The sequence below is a fragment of the Coregonus lavaretus genome (assembly GCF_964263955.1).
Source record: "Coregonus lavaretus genome assembly, chromosome: 17".
NCBI lineage: Eukaryota > Metazoa > Chordata > Actinopteri > Salmoniformes > Salmonidae > Coregonus > Coregonus lavaretus.
Genome location: NC_140004.1, coordinates 39,962,833 through 39,986,234, shown reverse-complemented (window position 1 = coordinate 39,986,234; position 23,402 = coordinate 39,962,833). Strand labels below are relative to the sequence as shown.

The following is a 23,402-nucleotide window of genomic DNA, read 5'->3' as shown; positions in this document are numbered from 1 at the left end:
TGTTGAGATTAAATGAAGATTGAGGAGAAAAACAGGTGGATCTACCATACATTTGTTTCAGTACGAAGGGAGTGTGACAATGTGTTAATGTATCATATGGTGGCTAATGTATACGCTTCAACCACTTTGCGATTTTCGTGAGGGTGTAGGGGATATAGAAGTATCTAGGGGATACTTCTATATCTATCACTGTCTGAGTAATCTCACCGCCTGTAGAGTTTCCACTCTCTAACGTCTGGCTATGCAACTGGTCAGGGTTGATCTGAGCCCTCTCTGTGTGTGTTTGTGTAGGCGCTCTGCGGGCCATATGCACTCTGTCTGCCTGTCTGCCTGTCTGCCTGCCTGCCTGTCTGCCTGCCTGCCTGCCTGCCTGCCTGCCTGTCTGTCTGTCTGTCTGTCTGTCTGTCTGTCTGTCTGTCTGTCTGTCTGTCTGCCTGCCTGCCTGCCTGCCTGCCTGCCTGCCTGCCTGCCTGCCTGCCTGCCTGCCTGCCTGTCTGCCTGCCTGCCTGCATGTCTGTCTGTCTGTCTGTCTGTCTGCCTGTCTGCCCGTCTGCCTGCCTGTCTGCCTGCCTGTCTGTCTGTCTGTCTGTCTGTCTGTCTGTCTGTCTGTCTGTCTGTCTGTCTGTCTGTCTGTCTGCCTGCCTGTCTGCCCGTCTGTCTGACTGCCTGTCTGCCTGCCTGTCTGTCTGTCTGTCTGTCTGTCTGTCTGTCTGTCTGCTTATCTGTCTGTCTGTCTGTCTGTCTGTCTGCCTGTCTGTCTGCCTGCCTGTCTGTCTGTCTGTCTGTCTGTCTGTCTGTCTGTCTGTCTGTCTGTCTGTCTGTCTGTCTGTCTGTCTGTCTGTCTGTCTGTCTGTCTGCCTGCCTGTCTGCCCGTCTGTCTGCCCATCTGTCTGCCTGCCTGCCTGTCTGCCTGCCTGCCTGCCTGTCTGCCTGTCTGCATGTCTGTCTGTCTGTCTGTCTGCCTGCCTGCCTGCCTGCCTGTCTGCCTGTCTGTCTGCTTGCCTGCATGTCTGTTTCCCTGCCTGCCCGCCTGTCTGAGTTTTTAAATATGGATGTGGTTTTCCTCAACGGTTCACTATTCCACCATCATCCCAGGGGCCCACAGAGCAGAGTGAAGGCAAGGCCAGTTAACCATTTCTATAGTGGATATTCTGTCTCTCTTACAGGAGTTGTACCACAAACTGTTGGTCCATGTAGAATCCTATTGGACCAGGCATGCCAAATGTTTTAGCAGGGGACCAACTAAATAACAACCAGACATAAATCCACTGGTGATTAATGGTAAAGGATAAGTCCTCTTGGGGAAACAGAACATAAATTCCAAGTGGGCCCCATTCAACAGAACAGGGAGTTGGGGCTGATAGGACCCTTTGGAAAATAGCATTGTGAAGGCGTATTGGTCTAAGGCACTGCATCACAGTGCTAGCTGTGCCACTAGAGATCCTGGTTCGAATCCAGGCTCTGTCGTAGCCGGCCGTGACCGGGAGACCCATGGGGCGGCGCACAATTGGCCCAGCGTCGTCCAGGGTAGGGGAAGGAATGGCCGGCAGGGATGTAGCTCAGTTGGTAGAGCATGGCGTTTGCAACGCCAGGGTTGTGGGTTCGTTTCCCACGGGGGGTATAAAAAAATAATGTATGCACTCACAAACTGTAAGTCGCTCTGGATAAGAGTGTCTGCTAAATTACTAAAATGTAAATGTAAATGTATTGTGAGTAGCCTGATGAAATTGGATTCAAATCAATATTGAATTATTTTGGAGAGAGATAAGCTGCACCTTAGACAACGTTGGACGTGCTGGGGTAATGTCCATCACAAACACCTCTGGTGACAGGGATGATGACAGTTGAAGTTATGACTTAAATGTGTTTGTTTCCCCGGTCGTACATGAAAAGCAAATGAACCTAAAGCATTCCTGAACACCAAAACCCTCTGACTCCCAAGTTTTCCATTGTGGAGGAGAGAAGAGAGAGGGGGAATTATTTTCAATCACATCCAGAGGAGAGAGAGAGAGAGGAGAGAGAGAGGAGAGAAAGAATATACAGAGGAGAGTGAGAAATGGGGGGAGACAGAGGAGAGAGAGAGGAGAGTGAGAGGAGAGACAGAGGAGAGAGGGGAGAGACAGAGGAGAGAGGGGAGAGACAGAGGAGAGAGAGGAGAAAGAGAGCAGAGAGAGGAGAGACAGAGGATATAGAGATGGGAGACAGAGGAGAGAGAGGGGGAGAGACAGAGGAGAGAGAAGGGGAGAGACAGAGGAGATAGAGGGGGAAAGACAGAGGAGATAGAGAGGAGAGACAGAGGAGAGAGAGAGGAGAGACAGAGGAGAGAGAGAGAGGAGAGACAGAGGAGAGAGAGGGGGAGAGACAGAGGAGAGAAATGGGGAGAGACAGAGGAGAGAGAGAGGAGAGACAGAGGAGAGAGAATGGAAAGACAGAGGAGATAGAGATGGGAGACAGAGGAGAGAGAGGGGGAGAGACAGAGGAGAGAGAGAGGAGAGACAGAGGAGAGAGGGGGGAGAGACAAAGGAGAGAGAGGGGAGAGACAGAGGAGAGAGAGGGGGAGAGACAGAGGAGAGAGAGGGGGAGAGACAGAGGAGAGAGAGAGGAGAGACAGAGGAGAGAGAGAGGAGAGACAGAGGAGAGAGAGAGAGGAGAGACAGAGGAGAGAGAGGGGGAGAGAGAGAGTAGAGAGAGAGGAGAGACAGAGGAGAGAGAGGGGAGAGACAGAGGAGAGAGAGAGGAGAGAGGAGAGAGAGGGGGAGAGTCAGAGGAGAGAGAGAGGAGAGACAGAGGAGAGCGAGGGGGAGAGACAGAGGAGAGAGAGAGGAGAGAGGAGAGAGAGGGGGAGAGTCAGAGGAGAGAGAGAGGAGAGACAGAGGAGAGCAAGGGGGAGAGACATATGAGATAGAGAGGAGAGACAGAGGAGAGAGAGGGGGAGACACAGATGAGAGAGAGAGGAGAGACAGAGGAGAGAGAGGGGAGAGACATAGGAGATACAGAGGAGAGAGAGGAGAGACAGAGGAGAGAGAGAGGAGCGACAGAGGAGAGAGAGAGGAGAGACAGAGAAGAGACAGAGGAGATAGAGAGGAGAGACAGAGGAGAGAGAGGGGGAGAGACAGAGGAGAGAGGGGGGAGAGACAGAGGAGGAGAAGAGGAGAGACAGAGGAGAGAGAGAGGAGAGACAGAGAATAGAGAGGGGGAGAGACAGAGGAGCGAGAGAGGAGAGATAGAGGAGAGAGAGGGGGAGAGACAGAGGAGAGAGAGGGGGGGAGAGACAGAGGAGAGACAGAGGAGAGACAGATGAGAGAAAGGGGAGATACAGAGGAGAGAGAGGAGAGACAGACGAGAGAGAGAGGAGAGACAGAGGAGAGAGAGAGGAGAGACAGAGAAGAGACAGAGAAGAGACAGAGAGGAGAGACAGAGGAGAGAGAGGGGGAGAGAGACAGAGGAGAGCGAGGGGGAGAGACAGAGGAGAGACAGAGGAGAGAGAGAGGAGAGACAGAGGAGAGAGAGGGGAGATACAGAGGAGAGACAGAGGAGAGACATAGGAGATACAGAGGAGAGACAGAGGAGAGAGAGGGGAGATACAGAGGAGAGAGAGGAGAGACAGAGGAGATAGAGAGGAGAGACAGGAGAGAGAGAGGAGAGACAGAGGTGAGAGAGAGAAGAGACAGAGAAGAGACAGAGGAGATAGAGAGGAGAGACAGAGGAGAGAGAGGGGGAGAGACAGAGGAGAGAGGGGGGAGAGACAGAGGAGGAGAGGAGGAGAGACAGAGGAGAGAGAGAGGAGAGACAGAGAATAGAGAGGGGGAGAGACAGAGGAGCGAGAGAGGAGAGATAGAGGAGAGAGAGGGGGAGAGACAGAGGAGAGAGAGGGGGGGAGAGACAGAGGAGAGACAGAGGAGAGACAGAGGAGAGACAGAGGAGAGAAAGGGGAGAGACATAGGAGATACAGAGGAGAGAGAGGAGAGACAGAGGAGAGAGAGAGGAGAGACAGAGGAGAGAGAGAGGAGAGACATAGGAGATACAGAGGAGAGAGAGGAGAGACAGAGGAGAGAGAGAGGAGAGACAGAGGAGAGAGAGAGGAGAGACAGAGAAGAGACAGAGGAGATAGAGAGGAGAGACAGAGGAGAGAGAGGGGGAGAGACAGAGGAGAGAGGGGGGGAGACAGAGGAGAGAGAGGGGAGAGACAACAGAGAGAGGGGGAGAGACAGATTAGAGAGAGGGGGAGAGACAGAGGAGAGAGAGAGGAGAGACAACAGAGAGAGGGGGAGAGACAGAGGAGAGAGGAGAGACAGAGGAGAGAGAGGGGGAGAGACAGAGGAGAGAGAGGGGGAGAGACAGAGGAGAGAGAGAGGAGAGACAACAGAGATATAGAGGAGAGACAGAGGAGAGAGAGAGAGGAGAGACAGAGGAGAGAGAGGGGAGAGACAGAGGACAGAGAGAGGAGAGACAGAGGAGAGAGAGGTGGAGGGAGACAGAGGAGAGAGGGGGAGAGACAGAGGAGAGAGAGGAGGAAAGACAGAGGAGAGAGAGAGGAGAGACAGAGGAGAGAGAGAGGAGAGACAGAGGAGAGGCAGTGGAGAGAGAGGGGGAGAGACAGAGGAGAGAGAGAGGAAAGAGAGGGGGAGACAGAGGAGGGAGAGAGAGGAAAAAGAGAGGGAGCGAGAGAGAGAGAGAGAGAGAGAGAGAGAGAGAGAGAGAGAGAGAGAGAGAGAGAGAGAGAGAGAGAGAGAGAGAGAGAGAGAGAGAGAGAGGAAAGTGAGAGAATAGACAGAGGAGAGAGAGAGGGGAGACACAGGAGAGACAGAGGAGAGAGAGACGGGAGACAGAGGAGAGAGAGAGGAGAGAGAGGGGAGAGAGAGTGGAGAGGAGAGACAGAGGAAAGACAAAGGAGGGACAGAGGAGAGACAGGAGAGAGAGAGAGAGGAGAGACAGAGGAGAGAGAGGGGAGAGACAGAGGAGAGAGAGAGGAGAGACAGAGTAGAGAGAGGAGGAGAGACAGAGGAAAGAGAGAAGGGAGGGGAGGGGAGGGCCAAGTGTTTGGTTTAGTAATCCTGCCTGTCTCAGTCTGTGTTATTTACAGTATGTGTGCTTTATTATCAGCCTATAGAGAAGTTGCTTTATTATCAGCCTGTAGAGAAGTCAGCAGATTTCACTACCCCCCCCATATACTACCCTGCCCCCTCAGCCCCAGTACCACCACACCTCACACAGCTCAGTGGACATATGGAGACACTTACCAGAAGCTCATTTACAGATTTCCTCCCTCTCTATTCAACCATTCAGTGCATCTCATTGCATTTGCATTAGCTGGATATTACAACACATGGAAATCATTATATCTTAATACAAAGACGGGGAAGAAATATAGAGAGGGAGAGACACACAGAGAGAGAGAGAGAGAGAGAGAGAGAGAGAGAGAGAGAGAGAGAGAGAGAGAGAGAGAGAGAGAGAGAGAGAGAGAGAGAGAGAGAGAGTAGAGGGAGAGAAGACAGAGAGAGAGAGAGAGAGAGAGAGAGAGAGAGAGAGAGAGAGAGAGAGAGAGAGAGAGAGAGAGAGAGAGAGAGAGAGAGAAGACACAGAGAGAGAGAAGGGAGAGAGAGAGAAGACAGAGAGAGAGAGAGAAAGAGAGAGAGAGAGAAGGAGAGAGAGAGAATAGAGAGAGAGAGCGAGAGAAGACACAGAGAGAGAGAGAAGACAGAGAGAGAGAAGATAGAGAGAGAGAGAGAGAGAGAGAGAGAGAGAGAGAGAGAGAGAGAGAGATATGACAGAGAGAGAGAGAGAGAAGACAGAGAGAGAGAGAGAAGACAGAGAGAGAGAAGAGAGAGAGAGAGAAGACAGAAATGTCTTTATTCTTTTGAAACTTCTGAGTGTAATGTTTACTGTTAATATTTATTGTTTATTTCACTTTTGTTTACTATCTACTTCACTTGCTTTGGCAATGTTAACACACGTTTCCCATGCCAATAAAGCCCTTAAATTGAAATTGAATTGAATTGAATTGAGAGAGAGAGAGAGAGAGAGAGAGAGAGAGAGAGAGAGAGAGAGAGAGAATACAGAGAGAGAGAGAGAATGGTAGAGAGAAAGAAGAGATAATAGGAGAGACATGCAGAGACTAAGATATTAGCTTACACATCATATTCAATGATGGCATGATGGGAAGGTAGAGAGATATTCCCCCTATGGAGACAGGAGGAGCATTACTCAGTCTATCCTTCAGCCTTTCAGTGTGTGGCCTGACACGGAGGAGTGAGCCTCTCTTTTCCCCTGAGTCCTGATAGTATCCCCACTGATCCCTGTAAAAAGAGGCCTTTATACAAGGAAAGAAATCTGCCCTGGGTGTGTATGTGCACACACACTCACATCAGCTCATGCCTGACACACGTCAGCTCATTCGTCAAAACACACACATGGCTCTCTCTCCCCCCCCCCGAGACCCGGGCTTGGGTCTGGGGTCTGGACCTGCCAGTGGATGAAGGTGCAGCTGTGTCACAGGGCGAGAGCTGTGACCAGGTTTACGATGTGGGCCAACAACTTTTACAGGGGTGACACGTGCTACTGTCTTTACAGCCCATTAATCCAGAACAGACATTCTAACACACTCTGAGGTTAAACGGACCGAAGAGAGACATGACGCTTGGATCCAGATGACTTGAAGTCAGATAACAGACTTCTCAGAGCTTTAATGTGCTCTACAACACGAGTATGTAGAAAGCAAATGGGTGAGTATGTATATTCTATATGTAGATCACATGAAATGACATCAAGGAAGTAACATAATGAAACATTATTGCGGTCTTTAATTTATCTCTGGAGGAAAATATGTGTGTACTGTTGTACTATATAAACACAGACCTGGATTAAAATACTATTTCAAATATCAAAAATACTTTCACATATATTGGAAGTAAGTATTCAGATATCTTTTACTTGAAAAGACAAGTAGTTTAATATTTTAATGTACACTACATGACCAAAAGTATGTGGACACCTGCTTGTCGAACATCTCATTCCAAAATCGTGGGTATTAATATGGAGTTGGTCCCCCCTTTGCTGCTATAACAGCCTCCACTCTTCTGGGAAGGCTTTCCACTAGATGTTGGAACATTGCTGCGGGGACTTGCTTCCATGCATCCACAAGAGCATTAGTGAGGTCAGGCCCTGATGTTGGGCGATTAGGCCTGGCTCGCAGTCGGCATTCAAATTCATCCAAAAGGTGTTCGATGGGGTTGAGGTCAGAGCTCTGTGCAGGCCAGTCAAGTTCTTCCACACCGATCTCGACAAACCATTTCTGTATGGACCTCGCTTTGTGCACAGGCGCATTGTCATGATGAAACAGGAAAGGGCCTTACCCAAACTGTTGCCAGAAAGATGGAAGCACAGAATGGTCTAGAATGTCATCGTATGCTGTAGCGTTAAGATGTCCCTTTACTGGAACTAAGGGGCCGAGCCCGAACCATGAAAAACAGCCCCAGACCATTAGTCCTCCTCCACCAAACTTTACAGTTGGCACTATGCATTCGGGCAGGTAGCGTTCTCCTGGCATCCGCCAAACCTAGATTAGTCCGTCACTCCAGAGAACGCGTTACGACTGCTCCAGAGTCCAATGGCGGCAAGCTTTACACCACTCCAGCCAATGCTTGGCATTGCGCATGGTGATCTTAGGTTTGCTCATTCATAGAAACCCATTTCATGAAGCTCCCAACGAACAGTTCTTATACTGCGTTGCTTCCAGAGGCAGTTTGGAACTCGGTAGTGAGTGTTGCAACTGAGCACTCGGCGGTCCCGTTCTATGAGCTTGTGTGGCCTACCACTTCGCGGCTGAGCCGTTGTTGCTTCTAGACGTTTCCACTTCACAATAACAGCACTTACAGTTGACCGGGGCAGCTCTAGCAGGGCAGAAATTTGGTGAACTGACTTGTTGGAAAGGTGGCATCCTATGACGGTGCCACATTGAAAGTAACTGAGCTCTTCAGTAAGGCCATTCTACTGCCAATGTTTGTGTATGGAGATTGCATGGCGGTGTGCTCGATTTTATACACCTGTCAGCAGCGGGTGTGGCTGAAATAGCCGAATCCACTAATTTGAAGGGGTGTCCACATACTTTTGTATATATACAGTGAGGGAAAAAAGTATTTGATCCCCTGCTGATTTTGTACGTTTGCCCACTGACAAAGACATGATCAGTCTATCATTTTAATGGTAGGTTTATTTGAACAGTGAGAGACAGAATAACAACAAAAAAATCCTGAAAAACACATGTCAAAAATGTTATAAATTGATTTGCATTTTAATGCGGGAAATAAGTATTTGACCCCTCTGCAAAACATGACTTAGTACTTGGTGGCAAAACCCTTGTTGGCAATCACAGAGGTCAGACGTTTCTTGTAGTTGGCCACCAGGTTTGCACACATATCAGGAGGGATTTTGTCCCACTCCTCTTTGCAGATCTTCTCCAAGTCATTAAGGTTTCGAGGATGACGTTTGGCAACTCGAACCTTCAGCTCCCTCCTCAGATTTTCTATAGGATTAAGGTCTGGAGACTGGCTAGGCCACTCCAGGACCTTAATGTGCTTCTTCTTGAGCCACTCCTTTGTTTCCTTGGCCGTGTCTTTTGGGTCATTGTCATGCTGGAATACCCATCCACGACCCATTTTCAATGCCCTGGCTGAGAGAAGGAGGTTCTCACTCAAGATTTGACGGTATATGGCCCCGTCCATCGTCCCTTTGATGCGGTGAAGTTATCCTGTCCCCTTAGCAAAAAAACACCCCCAAAGCATAATGTTTCCACCTCCATGTTTGACGGTGGGGATGGTGTTCTTGGGGTCATATGCAGCATTCCTCCTCCTCCAAACACGGCGAGTTGAGTTGATGCCAAAGAGCTCGATTTTGGTCTCATCTGACCACAACACTTTCACCCAATTCTCTTCTGAATCATTCAGATGTTCATTGGCAAACTTCAGACGGCCATGTCTATGTGCTTTCTTGAGCAGGGGGACCTTGCGGGCGCTGCAGGATTTCAGTCCTTCACGGCGTAGTGTGTTACCAATTGTTTTCTTGGTGACTATGGTCCCAGCTGCCTTGAGATCATTGACAAGATCCTCCCGTGTAGTTCTGGGCTGATTCCTCACCGTTCTCATGATCATTGCAACTCCACGAGGTGAGAACTTGCATGGAGCCCCAGGCCGAGGGATATTGACAGTTCTTTTGTGTTTCTTCCATTTGCGAATAATCGCACCAACTGTTGTCACCTTCTCACCAAGCTGCTTGGCGATGGTCTTGTAGCCCATTCCAGCCTTGTGTAGGTCTACAATCTTGTCCCTGACATCCTTGGAGAGCTCTTTGGTCTTGGCCATGGTGGAGAGTTTGGAATCTGATTGATTGATTGCTTCTGTGGACAGGTGTCTTTTATACAGGTAACAAGCTGAGATTAGGAGAACTCCCTTTAAGAGTGTGCTCATAATCTCAGCTCGTTACCAGTATAAAAGACACATGGGAGCCAGAAATCTTTCTGATTGAGAGGGGGTCAAATACTTAATTCCCTCATTAAAATGCAAATCAATTTATAACATTTTTGACATGCGTTTTTCTGGATTTTTTTGTTGTTATTCTGTCTCTCACTATTCAAATAAACCTACCATTAAAATTATAGACTGATCACTTCTTTGTCAGTGGGCAAATGTACAAAATCAGCAGGGGATCAAATACTTTTTTCCCTACCTGTAGTGTATTTGGAAATACACTTGGAAAGTATTTGACAGTATTTTCATTTACATTTACATTTTTACATTTTAGTCATTTAGCAGACGCTCTTATCCAGAGCGACTTACAGTTAGTGAGTGCATACATTATTTTGTTTTGAGTATTTTTATTTTTATTTTTTTTCATACCCCCCCTTGGGAATCGAACCCACAACCCTGGCGTTGCAAACACCATGCTCTACCAACTGAGCTACATCCCTGCCGGCCATTCCCTGCCCTACCCTGGATGACGCTGGGCCAATTGTGCGCCGCCCCATGGGTCTCCCGGTCGCGGCCGGCTACGACAGAGCCTGGATTTCAAATACTATTTTCAAACACCTGGGTTAAATTCATGGGAATGTATTTGAGTCAGTGTATTTGAGTATTTGAAATACAATTTGGAAGGCTATTTGGTTTTTACAAATAAGCATTCAAATACTCAAATAAAAATACTTGTTTTGGGCTGTGTACTTGAAAATACTCAAATTGACAAAAAAAATACCAGATACTCAAATACATATGTACCGTATTTGAACCCAGGTCTGATAAACAATACCCAAAACAGTGAATGGAAATGCCAGTGCAGTGCTGAACGGCTGTAATCGACCTGCATCAGCCTTCTGTCAGAACCAGTGACCCTGGCACATTCAACCAAGAACATTCATCTTGATTTCCTCATCAGTGCCACTACCACGCTTCACTACAGTCAGTTTCACTTTCCACTTTCTACAGTCTTTTCTTCATGACACAGTGACTGCAATGATTCCATTGGCAATCGTGCTAATGCCCTTTCCTCGCTCCACACAATACGTACTTTAGCTACACCATTAGCAAAAAAAGGTGCCATCTAGAACCTAAAATGTTTTTTTTCGGCTGTCCCCATAAGATAACCCTTTGAAGAAGCCTTTTTGGTTCAAGTTAGAACCCTTTTGGTTCCAGGTATAACTTTTTTGAGTTCCATGTAGAACCCTTTCTATAGAGGGTTCTACCTGGAACCAAAAAGGGTTCTCCTTAGGGACAGCCAAATAACTCTTTTGGAACCCTTTTTTTCTAAGAGTATACTGCACTGCAATCTACTGAACTGCACACTACAGCACCTTCACACCGTCCCTTCTGCCTACGCTGCACTGAGGGTCAGTTCCCCACCACACAAAGGCTCCTTTGATGGCGGCTCAGGCACCAGGCACCAGGCACCAGGCCTCCCTGCAGGGCTGGGTGATATCCTCCTCAGTCAGGCAGGGCTTTCTTTGAGTGCTAGCCGGCTAGCCGCCCGCAGGCTTGATGACTGAGCTGAGGAAGGCTGGTGTGAGGCTCTCACGTGTCTGAAGAGGAAGAGGTGAAGGAAGAGGTGAGGTGAGACAGGCTGCCCACAGGCAGACATGACACCTCTCTGTCAAGAGAAGCGGGCGGTTAGATTAGTGAGGTAGCACCGACCGTCACCAACCCTTTACTGCAGTAGCTGAGCTGTGATGATGAATAGGGGGTGGCTATACGTCTAGATGACTCACGTGCGCTCACTCCCCGTGTGTTGACGACGGTTGCTAGATTACACCTCACGTATCTGTGTCAAAGGTGACATGTCAAATGAGTTCAAGGGCTTCTAAAGGTTAGGTTTCACTATTGCGTCAGTCCCCTGAAAACAGGTTTTATTAAATCAGTATTCACCATCCAGAGCCACCAAGGTCATTTGTAAAGGTTCATGAAGGTCACAGAAAATAAGCTGTGTTTAGTACAATGCCATTGCACTGTTTAAACAGTTAAACATGTCTTTGTCAATATTAGAAGAATCAAAGTGTCCCCCCATGTGTTTGCGTTTGCTGAGCCATGACCCAGAGAGTAGAGCTATCCATATCCAGCTGACTCAACCACTTCTTTTAGACATCATACAGTCTCGGGGGCGAATCTTAACTTCCATTTAAGTTACATTTTCACTTAGTCTCCCATTGACATTAATGCATGACTAAGTGACGCCTAGAACACACCTAGTGTCATAGCGCAAAATGGTACGCAGCATCATCTGGATATGTGTGCAACAAAAGTTCAACATTCACCTTCTGCTACCATTTCTGTCAAGCCGTCTACGCATATAATTTTATGCATACGTTCGATAAATCAAACGTATGCACCACACAGAACGCACTGCAACTGCCTCTGCAACGCAATGCTGCAAGGCAAACGCAGCGTTCCATTGGAAATGAATGCACTTCTGGTGTACCAAAACGCAATGACGCAGTCGGTGTGATTGTGGCGTTAAGATTTACCCCATACAGTACAAGATACTGCACCACCAAGTCACTCAGGAATCATTCAGTCCACAGTGAATTGGAGTGAGTTGTCTTGCGTTCCGGGTCTCAGGCTTTTGATCATGAATGAACTGCTTGGAGGTAGTGTACTGGCGGGAGCTAGTAGTGAGCTCCAGTCTGGCTCTTAAATGCCTTTAATAAGATGGGGACAAAGCTTTCTTTCTTCAGTTAAAGAGATTGGGTTGCCACAGCCTACCCCTATGAGGCCCCAGCCTCCAGCCCCCATCCTCCAGACCCCAGCCTCTAGCCTCCAGACCCCAGACCCCATCCTCCAGCCCACACCCCCACTTCCAGCCTCCAACCCCTAGCCGCCGCCCTCCAGCCTCCAGCCCCCAGCCTCCAGCACCCAGCCTCCAGCCCCCAGCCTCCATCCACCAACCTCCAGCCTCCAGCACCCAGCCTCCAGACCCCAGCCTCTAGCCTCCAGACCCCAGCCTCCAGCCCCCATCCTCCAGCCCACACCCCCACTTCCAGCCTCCAACCCCTAGCCGCCGCCCTCCAGCCTCCAGCCCCCAGCCTCCAGCACCCAGCCTCCAGCCCCCAGCCTCCATCCACCAACCTCCAGCCTCCAGCACCCAGCCTCCATCCCCCATCCTCCAGCACCCAGCCTCCAGCCCCCAGCCTCCATCCCCCAGCCTCCAGCACCCAGCCTCCATCCCCCAGCCTCCAGCACCCAGCCTCCAGCCTCCACAGCCTCATGGACTACGGTAGGTAGCTGATACGCACACACTTATGCAGGCAGACACACATGTGCACATACCTACGCAAACACACACACACATACACGTACAGTCACACACACTACCTAGAGATCTCTGTCTGCACAGGATTGCTGAACAGACGGTAAAGTGTCCATTTGTCTGTTTCTTACTCACTTCCTGCGCTCACTCCTTCACACATGTATTATCTTGACATTAATTAGGAACATATCTGATTTTGTAAAACTACTGCTGAAAATCCCTGAAAACCTGAATAATGGAAGAGAGGATTCCATTATCATCGTGGGAAAGAAACAATATCTTCTGATGCGCTAATCTAAAAGATCAACTCCTGATCCACTGATAAATCCTTAGATATCTCAGTGGGGGGGATTTAGGCTTGCTTCCTACTGAGTAAAGTCTAATAAACATCCATTTAATATGACATGGATTAGATAGGTCCTATGTTCAAAGGTTGTTCCAGCTGCCCTTCAGACCAAACCGTGGCCCTAAGATAGGTCACAGGGAGTTTAAACACAACAACAACAACAACAACAACAACAACAACAACAACAACATTAACATTCAGAGAAACATAACATGTCTTTGTTTTGTTCTGTTATTCACAACATGAGCATATTCTAACTCCTATAAAGTGCTGCTCATTTTACTAAGGCCAGAAACACAGACTGAGTATGGAGCCCCAAGTGGAGAAGTCTAGCAATAGGGAAATATTTAATTTAGAGCACTAACACACTGGAAGCATTCATACAAGTAGAAGTAGCCTAACATAGAGGCTAAGTGAAATTATACAACAGGTGGTTCTAATCCTGAATGCTGATTGGTTAAAATCGCATTCCAGCCGGTGTCTATTCCTCAAGCACTAGTGATATATAAATACCCAATAGTATGCTACTTAATTGAACTAATCCAGAGAGTTGTTTCTAAGTTTTACATAACGTACTCATTCTTTAACACCTGAATTGCTCCTGTATATACCCCATAAAATGAGGACCTTGTGTCTTTCCCTTAATGACTGTAGGTTTCACTCACTACTTTGCCTTCGGCTCCACTGACTATCATAGTCTTACGGCTGTTTGCTCTCCAGCTTTAGAGGCATACCTTGGCAGCAGACAAACCCAGTGTGATCAAAGCCAAAGGAAACTGAACCTAGGGTGAATAATGCTCCATAATCCAGAGATATTATTGAGAGCTTTATCATAATTCTCTATAAACCCCTCTGTATTAAGACACTACTAATGGTGTTATCTTAAAGGGATACTACGGGATTTTGGCAACCAGGCCCTTTATCTACATCCCCAGAGTCAGATGAACTCATGGATACCACTTTTATGTCTCTGCGTGCAGTTTGAAGGAAGTTGCTAACTAGAGCTAGCGCAAAAACATGCTAGCAGATACCATAGACTTCCAGTCATTGCACTAACGCTAATTAGCATTGGATCATGAAACTACCTCTAACTTCCTTCATACTGGACACAGAGACATAAAAACGGTATCCATGAGTTCATCTGACTCTGGGGAAGTAGATAAAGGGCCTGGTTGCCAAATTCCCGAAGTCTCCCTTTAATGTATTGGTGTTGGAATATAGACAGTACAATGGACCAGACAAGGGACAGCTGGCTCCACAGAGCTTCACTTAAAGGATGGACGATGGATATGACTCTGGATAGGAAGAACAGGAGGGATGTGAGCGTTTTTTATGAAGCTTGTCACTGGTTTTAGTGCCAGGGTTTTCAACTTTCTTCCATTTTTAGGTCCACTGAAACCCTTAAAAAAAAAAAAAAGCTATTTCTTTCCAGGGGCCCCCTGGTTAAAAATCACTGTTTTACTGTACTCCAAGAGGAACAGGAACACAACCAAGAGAAACTCACCCGAGGCCCCCTCTTCCCGGGCGTCCCTGGCTTCCCAGGAGGTCCTTGAAGTCCCTAGAAGGGGAAAAATAAAAATAAAAGATGTCAATAAAGCAGGAAGTGAGTAAGAGCACTAAAAGACTGAGTACAGGAAGTGGATTGAATTGATTGAATGAATCCACGTGAGAGAACAGAATTTGAATGAGATACAGTTGCATGGAAGAGTTGGCACTTGGAAGAGTTTGAGAGTTGGAAATGTAACATACAATCCACATAGGGCATGTCATCACTAGTTAAGCTAATTGCCCTCATTACACTGGCAGTAAAACACCTATCCACCCACCCAGCACTGTTATACTCGGCCTGATCAAGAGTCAATTTCAGGAGCTGCGTAGCGAAACAAGGCTTTGTTCTTTTCCCTGCCATTCTGCAAGCATAGCCTGTTAGCCTGTTACATTCAAGACAGCTTAGTTTCAACTTGGATCAGCGCTAGCAAACCTCCTTTGTTAGGTCTTGGGTTTAAATGTTGGCAGTGTCGTTGAGAGCGTATTGTTAAGCCAGCTACGGCTCACTCTCACTGAAACCAATATTATTCCAGTTCCAAAACCACTCCAGTGCTTGGATGTGGAAGTGTGAGTCATTGTGCTGGTAGGGCGGCCTGGACTGTGGACCGGGTCTGCGTTGGTCGGTTCCAACCACAGCCACTCTTGTTAATTACGGGCATCAGCTAGCTTTAAACCAATTACACACATGGATTAGCTCAGCTCTCAAAGGTCATTGCTAATGAGGGGTCAGCGTCTGCAAACCCAAGCAGAGAGCAGACCCTTAGTTAGGTTTGGAAATGTTAGGTTTTGATCTCATTTCTACTTTTCCACTAGCACCAGGCTCATAAAACACAAAGAAAAGAGAGGAAAGAGGAAATGAAAAACATGTTGAGATATCCGGTTTTGTTAACATACAGTAGGAACTTTATGGTGGATCCTGTATATAAAAGACTAATCAGAAGGGAAATGGCTCCAGAGAAGTCCCTGGAAATCCTGATGGTCTGTGAGTGAGAAAATTGTTTATATTTGGACACTTTAACTACCCTACTAAGACTTTAACTACAAAAAAATGTATTGTCTAGACCTTGGAGGTGAAAACACAAAAGGAAACATTTAGGGGTCAAACACTGGAGCTAAGCCTGATATTGGAAATGCACTATAGGACTACTACCAAGACTACTTTACACAGATAGAGAAACAAGTCTTTATCGAACAAGCCTCCTGTAAGTACAAATTGAGGAGACCTGTTCTCAGTGTGCTGCTTATTTAACTGGAAAGCAGTCCTGAAAGAAGACTGTTTATGCTTTGGTGTGGTCCACAGTTGAAATGACACTGACAGCTTGAAGATAGAGTCCATTGTGGGCTATGCCAGGACCCATGTATAACCTCACAGATGCCAAGCTTGCACTGCAGTGGAGTTCAACAGTGTTTGAAGATTCCAATAGTCAGACCGGCTGCCACAAACCCTCAAAACGAAGCTTGTCAATAGTTCTATCTACATTCCAGTCAATTTGTAGAATTGCGCTGCTAAGAAGAACGTCCAGTCTCCAATTCTACTGACAGGAATAGAAACAAATTGTAGTTGTGGAATTTTTCGTTCTGAATGAGTGAGTTATTCTAGCTGCTGTAAACTTTGAATGATAGAGCGGTGTTACATAGCAGTGGAACTTGAAAGGCATTCTAACACATTATCATGCCAGGCAGGAGACACTGTGTCCCAATGGCATCCTATTATCTACATAGTGCACTATGTAGGAAATAGGGTGCCATTTGGGATGCAAACTAGGCCTATATCCTGGTAATGTCAGCCTTGACCAAGCATGTGACGGATCCAGCCCAGCATCAATTGTAGGCTAGCTCTCCAATAAACGTTTCACCCACCTTTAAGCAACTATGACGTACATAGCCGTATGGATTCCCTCACTGCAGAAGTACAAGCGGAAATAATTGCCAAAGCTGCTCTGTTCAGTCAAGTATGACCTAATGCTGGGACTCTCTGGGCTTCAGTTAACAATGGAAAATGTGGGTAACCATCGTCAGTACCCTAGACAAGTGAATTGCCTCACAGCAGGGCCTGCATAATATGTGCAAATGTCTTCAATATAACAAATAAAGGCCATTATATTAAAACTATAAGCTATGCCATACTTTGAGTACAAAGTATGTTCTGAAAGTTCTGACAAAAAAAGATCTGTGATCAGTATTTGATTTAGCCTTGGACAGAGTCAAGGGCAGACATTGACTTAGCAGCATAAGCAAGCGTTATCATCAAGTACATCAACATACAACATTGTGAGAAGATTGAATCTTGACACCACAAAACACATGAAAACACCTGAAATAGTCTATGACACGGGGACACATGGCCAAGGCCAAGAGTGTCAGAGAAGACCAATAACTCACATTTCATGAGATCTTTAAAGACAAGTAATGCCTCAAGCCCTGCCATCCTACCTGGGCACCATAACATTCCAAGGTTCCAATAAGAACAAACGACCTACATTCTATGAGCTATCAATGGTCTGTTAGGAGCTGGAAAGTCATACTTGTTATAGTTTTCAAAGTTGTTCAAACGTCTGACTTCATAACATTTCTCATTTGCTCTCTGGGAATCCATGTATCATTTTCATCGCTTTCACAAGACGAGAAGCCTTCACTTCAACCCAAAAACGTTGAAGTACAGGTTTTAAAATTACACCACAGGTTTGAACTAACTCAACAAAATGTACAGAGAATCTTCATCTGACAAATCACACACTCAACAAATCCATATCGCCTTAATTTAATTATGATTATCAGGTCAAGCATTCCTGGAACTTCTAATTAGGCCCCCACTTCATAAAACGTCTGGTTGGTTCCAAAACGGTTAAATGTTCCAAGACATTTTATCCACCATGACCTCTGATCCTGCTCTAAAGGTCTCAATTTTTCCTCCTGGGAGGAATCTCTCGCCCCGGCGTCAGCCCCTCAGCTCAGACACACAGACCACTGGCTGGCAGGGCTCTTCTGTTGGCCTGGCTATTTCTACCTATCCCGCTAAAAAGGAAATCTCACATTAACAAGCAAGCAAGCACCGGTAGCTAGCACTGGCCCGCCAGCCTTTCATACTGGATAGGGGGGGAGGCACTAGCGAGCAGGCCATAGAGAAGGTCACGTTTTAGTGAGCTCCTACTAAAATACAAGATAGAATCAAAAAACTGAAAGTGAAAGATTGAGCCTCTGCAATGTGTTATGTAAACTGAACAGATGCACAACTGAAAGGCAGTTTACAAGTAAAAGTGACACTTCTAAGCCTTGTAATTCCCAATAAAAGCCTGCAAAGACACTTATCTCAGTCAGTGCCTTTCTGGCTTTATAGGACCACACAGCCAGTGCTCAGAGGGGCACTTCGATGTCTGTAACCCATGGAAGGGCTTCATGTCAGGGGCTTATAAGTTGGCTGAACCTACCCCCAACCCCCAACCGCCGCTTCATCAACAGAGCGACTTAGCATCAGGCTCCCTGCTTGTTTAACACCATGGGCGGAGGAGGGATTAGAACAGTACAGAACAGCTCCCAGAGCTCAGTGTGAAATATGGCTATCAGGAGTTCAAAGAGATCAGGCTGCTGCTGCCACACATGCCAGGCATGTTAGGAGTCCCTTCTGTACATTCAAATACACACTTACTGTATGTGTGTGTATGCATGACCACATACACACACACACCTCTATTTGAAAAACATGTTCTTACCGCGGGTCCTGGTTCTCCCTTTAGTCCAGGTGGTCCCGGCCCAGCCAGCAATGAGAACTGGGTCGGTTCCAGGTCCCAGGTTTGGAAGCCATCTGTGGCAGGCGGAGTGACAGGGATAAACGAGGTGTGTTTGACAGCCTCCACGCTGGTCATTCTGGGCTCAGGTTTCTGTGCAGCCAGAGCGGTCAGCTGCTTCCTCTGTACGGAGAGGACAGAGGTGTTTGCATTTGAAGAAGTAGTAGTAGAAGAAGAAGAGAGTCGTTTGGATGCTGCCGTGGTTTGGTGGTCTGGCTTCTTCTTTGGTGGCCTGGTGGTGGTGGAAAGAAGTGGTACAGCAGCCAAACTGCTCCCTGTGGGTTTCTGGGTTTTAACACCTGGTTCCACCGCCGTGCTCTTTTTATCTAAACTGTCGCCACGGGACGTTGGTTTTGGGGATGTTTGTGTTTCGCTGGTCCTGAGGGGTACAGTAACAGTTTGGGTCGTGGCCACTAAGGGGCGCTTTAATCCCGTCCTGGCTATTGTTGGGGCGACAGTCACAGGACGAGACAGGGACATAGTTCCAGGCTTTGGTGTCACAAAACTCTCACGCACAGAGAGGGTCGGCGCCTCTGTGGGGCGGTTAGTCGGGACAACAAGCTTAGTCCTGGTTCTGTCCCCAATCAAGGCCAGATTAGGGCTGGGGGCCTTCCTGGGTATTTCAGTCAGCATTAGCGGGGTGAGGAGGGCGACAGTAAGGTTTGGGTCTGAGGGGACCAGAGGTAGCAGGGATGGGAGATTCACGGGCCTGTAGTTGTCGGCCTCCCTGCACTGTTTCTTAATGTACTTACAATAGTTATGAGCTGCCTTGGCAGAGGGGTAAATATCAAACTGGCAAACGGCGCCCTCGAACTGCACCGAGTTCTGGGCCATCTTACCCAAGAGGAAAGAGCCCTCGGGATCCAAGGCCTCCTCTTTTTTAGAATGCAGATCTGCATGTACACTAGTCTTCCCACAAGAAGTATATAACGAGACCCTCTGGCCTCGGATGTCCAGGGCCAGGTTATGCCACTGGCCATTGTGAACGTCATAGTCAAAACTGACCAAGTCCCTCTGGCCCACGTAGACCAGCACCTTCCCCAGGATGAACTGGACCCCCAGCTGCAGTCTCCTTCTCCTGGACAGGACGGTGAAGAGGAAGGCGCTGTTGATGCGGTGGGAGCGTAGGCTGAGGATCAGAGAGAGGTTGGTGGTGGGGTAGGAGGCAGGGGGTAGGACGGACGACAGGGGGGCCTGGACCCGGGCCCGCTGGGTGAGGATGACCCCAGACTTAAAGGGGATGACCCCCTGGGGTGCGAAGCGGGCCCCTGCGGACGATGCACCTCCTCCGGTCCTCGTCCCTGTGAGCCCCAGCTGCTGTAGAACGTCCACATCTACAGAGGTCCAGAAGAAACACACCATTAGGCAGATCACATGACCATATCTCATACAGAAGATGTGAAAGACACAAAAATGGAAACTCAACTGGTAAAAAACCAAGTGTTTTAGAGACAGACTCAACATCAGGCTGTCTATAGACAGCTTCCAGATGATGTCAGATTACAGGTTGTATTTGGAGGTGTGATGTGACAGCAAAGTGACATGGTATTTATGTTGATGTTTGCCTTTTTCTGTCTGTTCTCACTACAGATTGAGTTATAGTGATGTGGACTTGACAGAGGAGATCTTGTTATACTCTAGGATATGTTCCAGGCATTCAGCCATCTTTCCAGGAATTATCTCAGACAGAGAGTCTCTTCTGAGTTACTGAATTTACATAATGTGTTTGGTTTAATTCAGTAGTGGCATTTAGACGTTGTTAAAGTCAAACATTGGCAATATGTTCCATCAATCATGATATCGAGATGAGGCAGTGAAACTGCGATTCATGGCGAACGATTGATTTTCTGATATCAGACATCACTCATTCACTAAAATAGGTGTGGAATATATTTCTCATACAGACTGAAGTCTCAGGGACAGTGTTCCTGGTACTCAAGTATCAAAATCAGTTCATCCAAGGTCTTACCAGCAACAACTGTTTATGCATACATGTGGGATATGTTTATAATGTGATTTCAGGCTTCGTGCCTGAAACTAAAAGAGCAGGGGTCACAAGAGTTGATCACAGACATTTCAGCATCGCATTAGTGGAAACCAAGAATCTTCTCAGGGAAGTCCTGGTTGTAGCTAGATATGTTTAAGTCGCGTTTGGGACAATTTTAGCATTTTAGCTAACCCTAACCCTTTTCCTAACCTGCCACGTTAATTATCCTAACCTGCTGCGTAAGTTCTCTTAACTTGCTACGAAAAGTCACTTCTGCTAGTCAAAACCGACATATCTACCCTGAGAACAGTCTTGGTTTCCACTATTGCGATATAGCACTGACATTGCCCTTTGTTGGCCCTTGCCTTTTCAACTTTTAACGTGGCAGTGGAATGAGTAGAGGTGAGTCGAGGCTCAGGTTAAAAACACAATGCAAAATCAAATTAACTGATTTGATTTCTTCATTAGACCTGAATTGAATTTATTTAATATAACCAAATAAATGAAAAACTGCAAGCCCAAGCCATATCTGAACCTGCTCTGAGTCCAAACTGGCTAAAATGTGAGACTGAATGGACTAAATGGAAATCCTGTGGCAAAAACCGTGTGTAAAGAGATCGCCAGCGATCTCCACTGGGGCTGTGCATCAACGTCCAACTCCACCAATGGCCCACAGATTATGTAGCTATTATGTCAGTCTTGGTTAGAAAGACCTCTTGAAACAGAAGCTCAACGGCTCCCTGGAGAGGACAGTGATGGCGGTTTAACAATGAAGGATATCTGCAGATCTACAGTGCAGACAGATAACCTCCCTTTCCTTTGTCTGGAAAGGAACGATGTGTTCTGCTGAGTACGGTGTAAAGATGACTGGAACTGACTGAGACAGGAGGCCAGGATTAAGGGGTTATAGTATTGTGGAAACTTTACAGTAGCCTGGATGTTCTAGGTTTTAATTACAATCTCATGGGAAGGAATAGAGGTTATAAATCATTGTTGTAACCATACGCCGGTTAAACATATAGTGCTTTGTGCTTAGTGTTAGTGACTGCATAAATGTTGTAAAATGCTCAAATTTCAAATTAGTACTTATTTCAGACATTGAATTGAACTCAAATTCAATTTCTAGCTACAACCCTGACTCCCAAACCAGGACAAGAAGTGCTCTACATTCTACATATGTGAAACTGTCATCTGCCACGCTGGGAAGAAAGACATTCTTTGAAAGCAGCTTTACTTACAGGAGATCAAATGGTCCAGAAAGAAAATCTAATAAATCAGATGAGTTGTTGTAGCAAAACCTTCAACACTTGTTACAACATTGTTACAACATTACACTTGGTTTTAAATAGCTGATAGGAGATCAACCAGATACAGTCCAGTCCAGTCCAGTCTCTATTGCTTGCCTATAGTAACTTGTGTATTGCTTTATACAAATCATCATCCTTCTTCTCTGTGTCAAACTCTATGTCTATGTGGAGTAATGTAGCTGAAGTATGGTACTGTAGTAAGCCATCTGGGTACCACCAGGTACAGTGCTGGTACCATGCTGTATACTCAAAAAAATGATGGGTTAAAAAAAAAAAAATGTGGGTAAATATTGGACAGAACACACGTTGGGTTATTTTCACCCAGCCAGTTGGGTCACAAACAACACATAGATTTCTTTAAAATGAGCCAGGTTGGGTTGTTGATTCTGGGTTATTGAGCTATGATCCACCAGGTCAGATGAGAAGACTGGAGGTGTGGCTTAGTAGGGGCGTGACTTTCAGATAGTTGTTTTTGGCAACCCATGAGAGTAGATGTCATTCTGGTTCATATGAAGGAATGTGCCTACCTCATTTAGAGGACACAGTAAACAATTGGGAGTTGGGGCAAATTTAATCGTAAAACGTTTCCTTGGTGTTAAATTCAGTCTTTGAACAAACTTAAAATGTATAGGTTGATGGTTTCAATTACGGGATGCCAAAGTTATATTTTTCCATATTCTGTTCCAGTTAAAAGGTTGAAATATGAGCTTTCCAAAAGTTTTTAAAAATATATTATGGAGATCAGTCCTTTTGGGAGCCGAGATAATTTATTTATAAATCCCATCATTGGATGGTTCAGTAGTTAGGTTTCCCAAGGGACTTCATAGGCCAGTATAACTGACCTAAGTTATAAATATAGAAGAAGAAAAAAGAGTTGCCTGGTAATGTGTATGTGTCTTTCAAATCTTGGAAGGGTCTCAAACCATTACTGTCCATGATATTGACATGGGTACGGATTCCACATTTGTAACATTGGGGGGGATGCAAAAGGCTGTCCCCCAGATCACAAGGCGTTATTGTGAAATATTGGAGTATGGGCATGCCATTTTGATTCCCAGTTACACTGTTTAAAAATGTTGCTCCAAATAGAGATTGTGTGAGCAATAATAGGACCAAAGCGTAGTTTACATTGTTTAAGTGATATACAGTTGAAGTCGGAAGTTTACATACACCTTAGCCAAATACATTTAAACTCAGTTTTTCACAATTCCTGACATTTAATCCTAGTAAAAATTACCTGTCTTAGGTCAGTTAGGATCACCACTTTATTTTAAGAATGTGAAATGTCAGAATAATAGTAGAGAGAATGATTTATTTCAGCTTTTATTTCTTTAATCACATTCCCAGTGGGTCAGAAGTTTACATGCACTCAATTCGTATTTGGTAGCATTGCCTTTAAATTGTTTAATTTGGGTCAAACGTTTCGGGTAGCCACAAGCTTCCCAAAATAAGTTGGGTGAATTCTGGCCCATTCCTCCTGACAGAGCTGGTGTAACTGAGTCAGGTTTGTAGGCCTGCTTGCTCGCACACACTTTTTCAGTTCTGACCACAAATGTTCTATAGGATGGAGGTCAGGGCTTTGTGATGGCCACTCCAATACCTTGACTTTGTTGTCCTTAAGCCATTTTGCCACAACTTTGGAAGTA

At 46.5% G+C, this 23,402-nt stretch overlaps 1 protein-coding gene across 1 annotated transcript in view; it reads right to left on the bottom strand.

The window, feature by feature from the left end:
• LOC311144687 (uncharacterized protein) overlaps positions 1 to 23,402 on the bottom strand; it is an 88,552-nt gene that overhangs the window by 59,168 nt on the left and 5,982 nt on the right. The window contains exons 3-4 of the mRNA XM_084180770.1: positions 18,388 to 19,796; positions 14,634 to 14,687 (exon numbers count right to left, since the gene is read on the bottom strand). Coding sequence (XP_084036896.1) covers positions 14,634 to 14,687; positions 18,388 to 19,796 — 1,463 coding nt within the window. The remainder of the gene's footprint in view (positions 1 to 14,633; positions 14,688 to 18,387; positions 19,797 to 23,402) is intronic.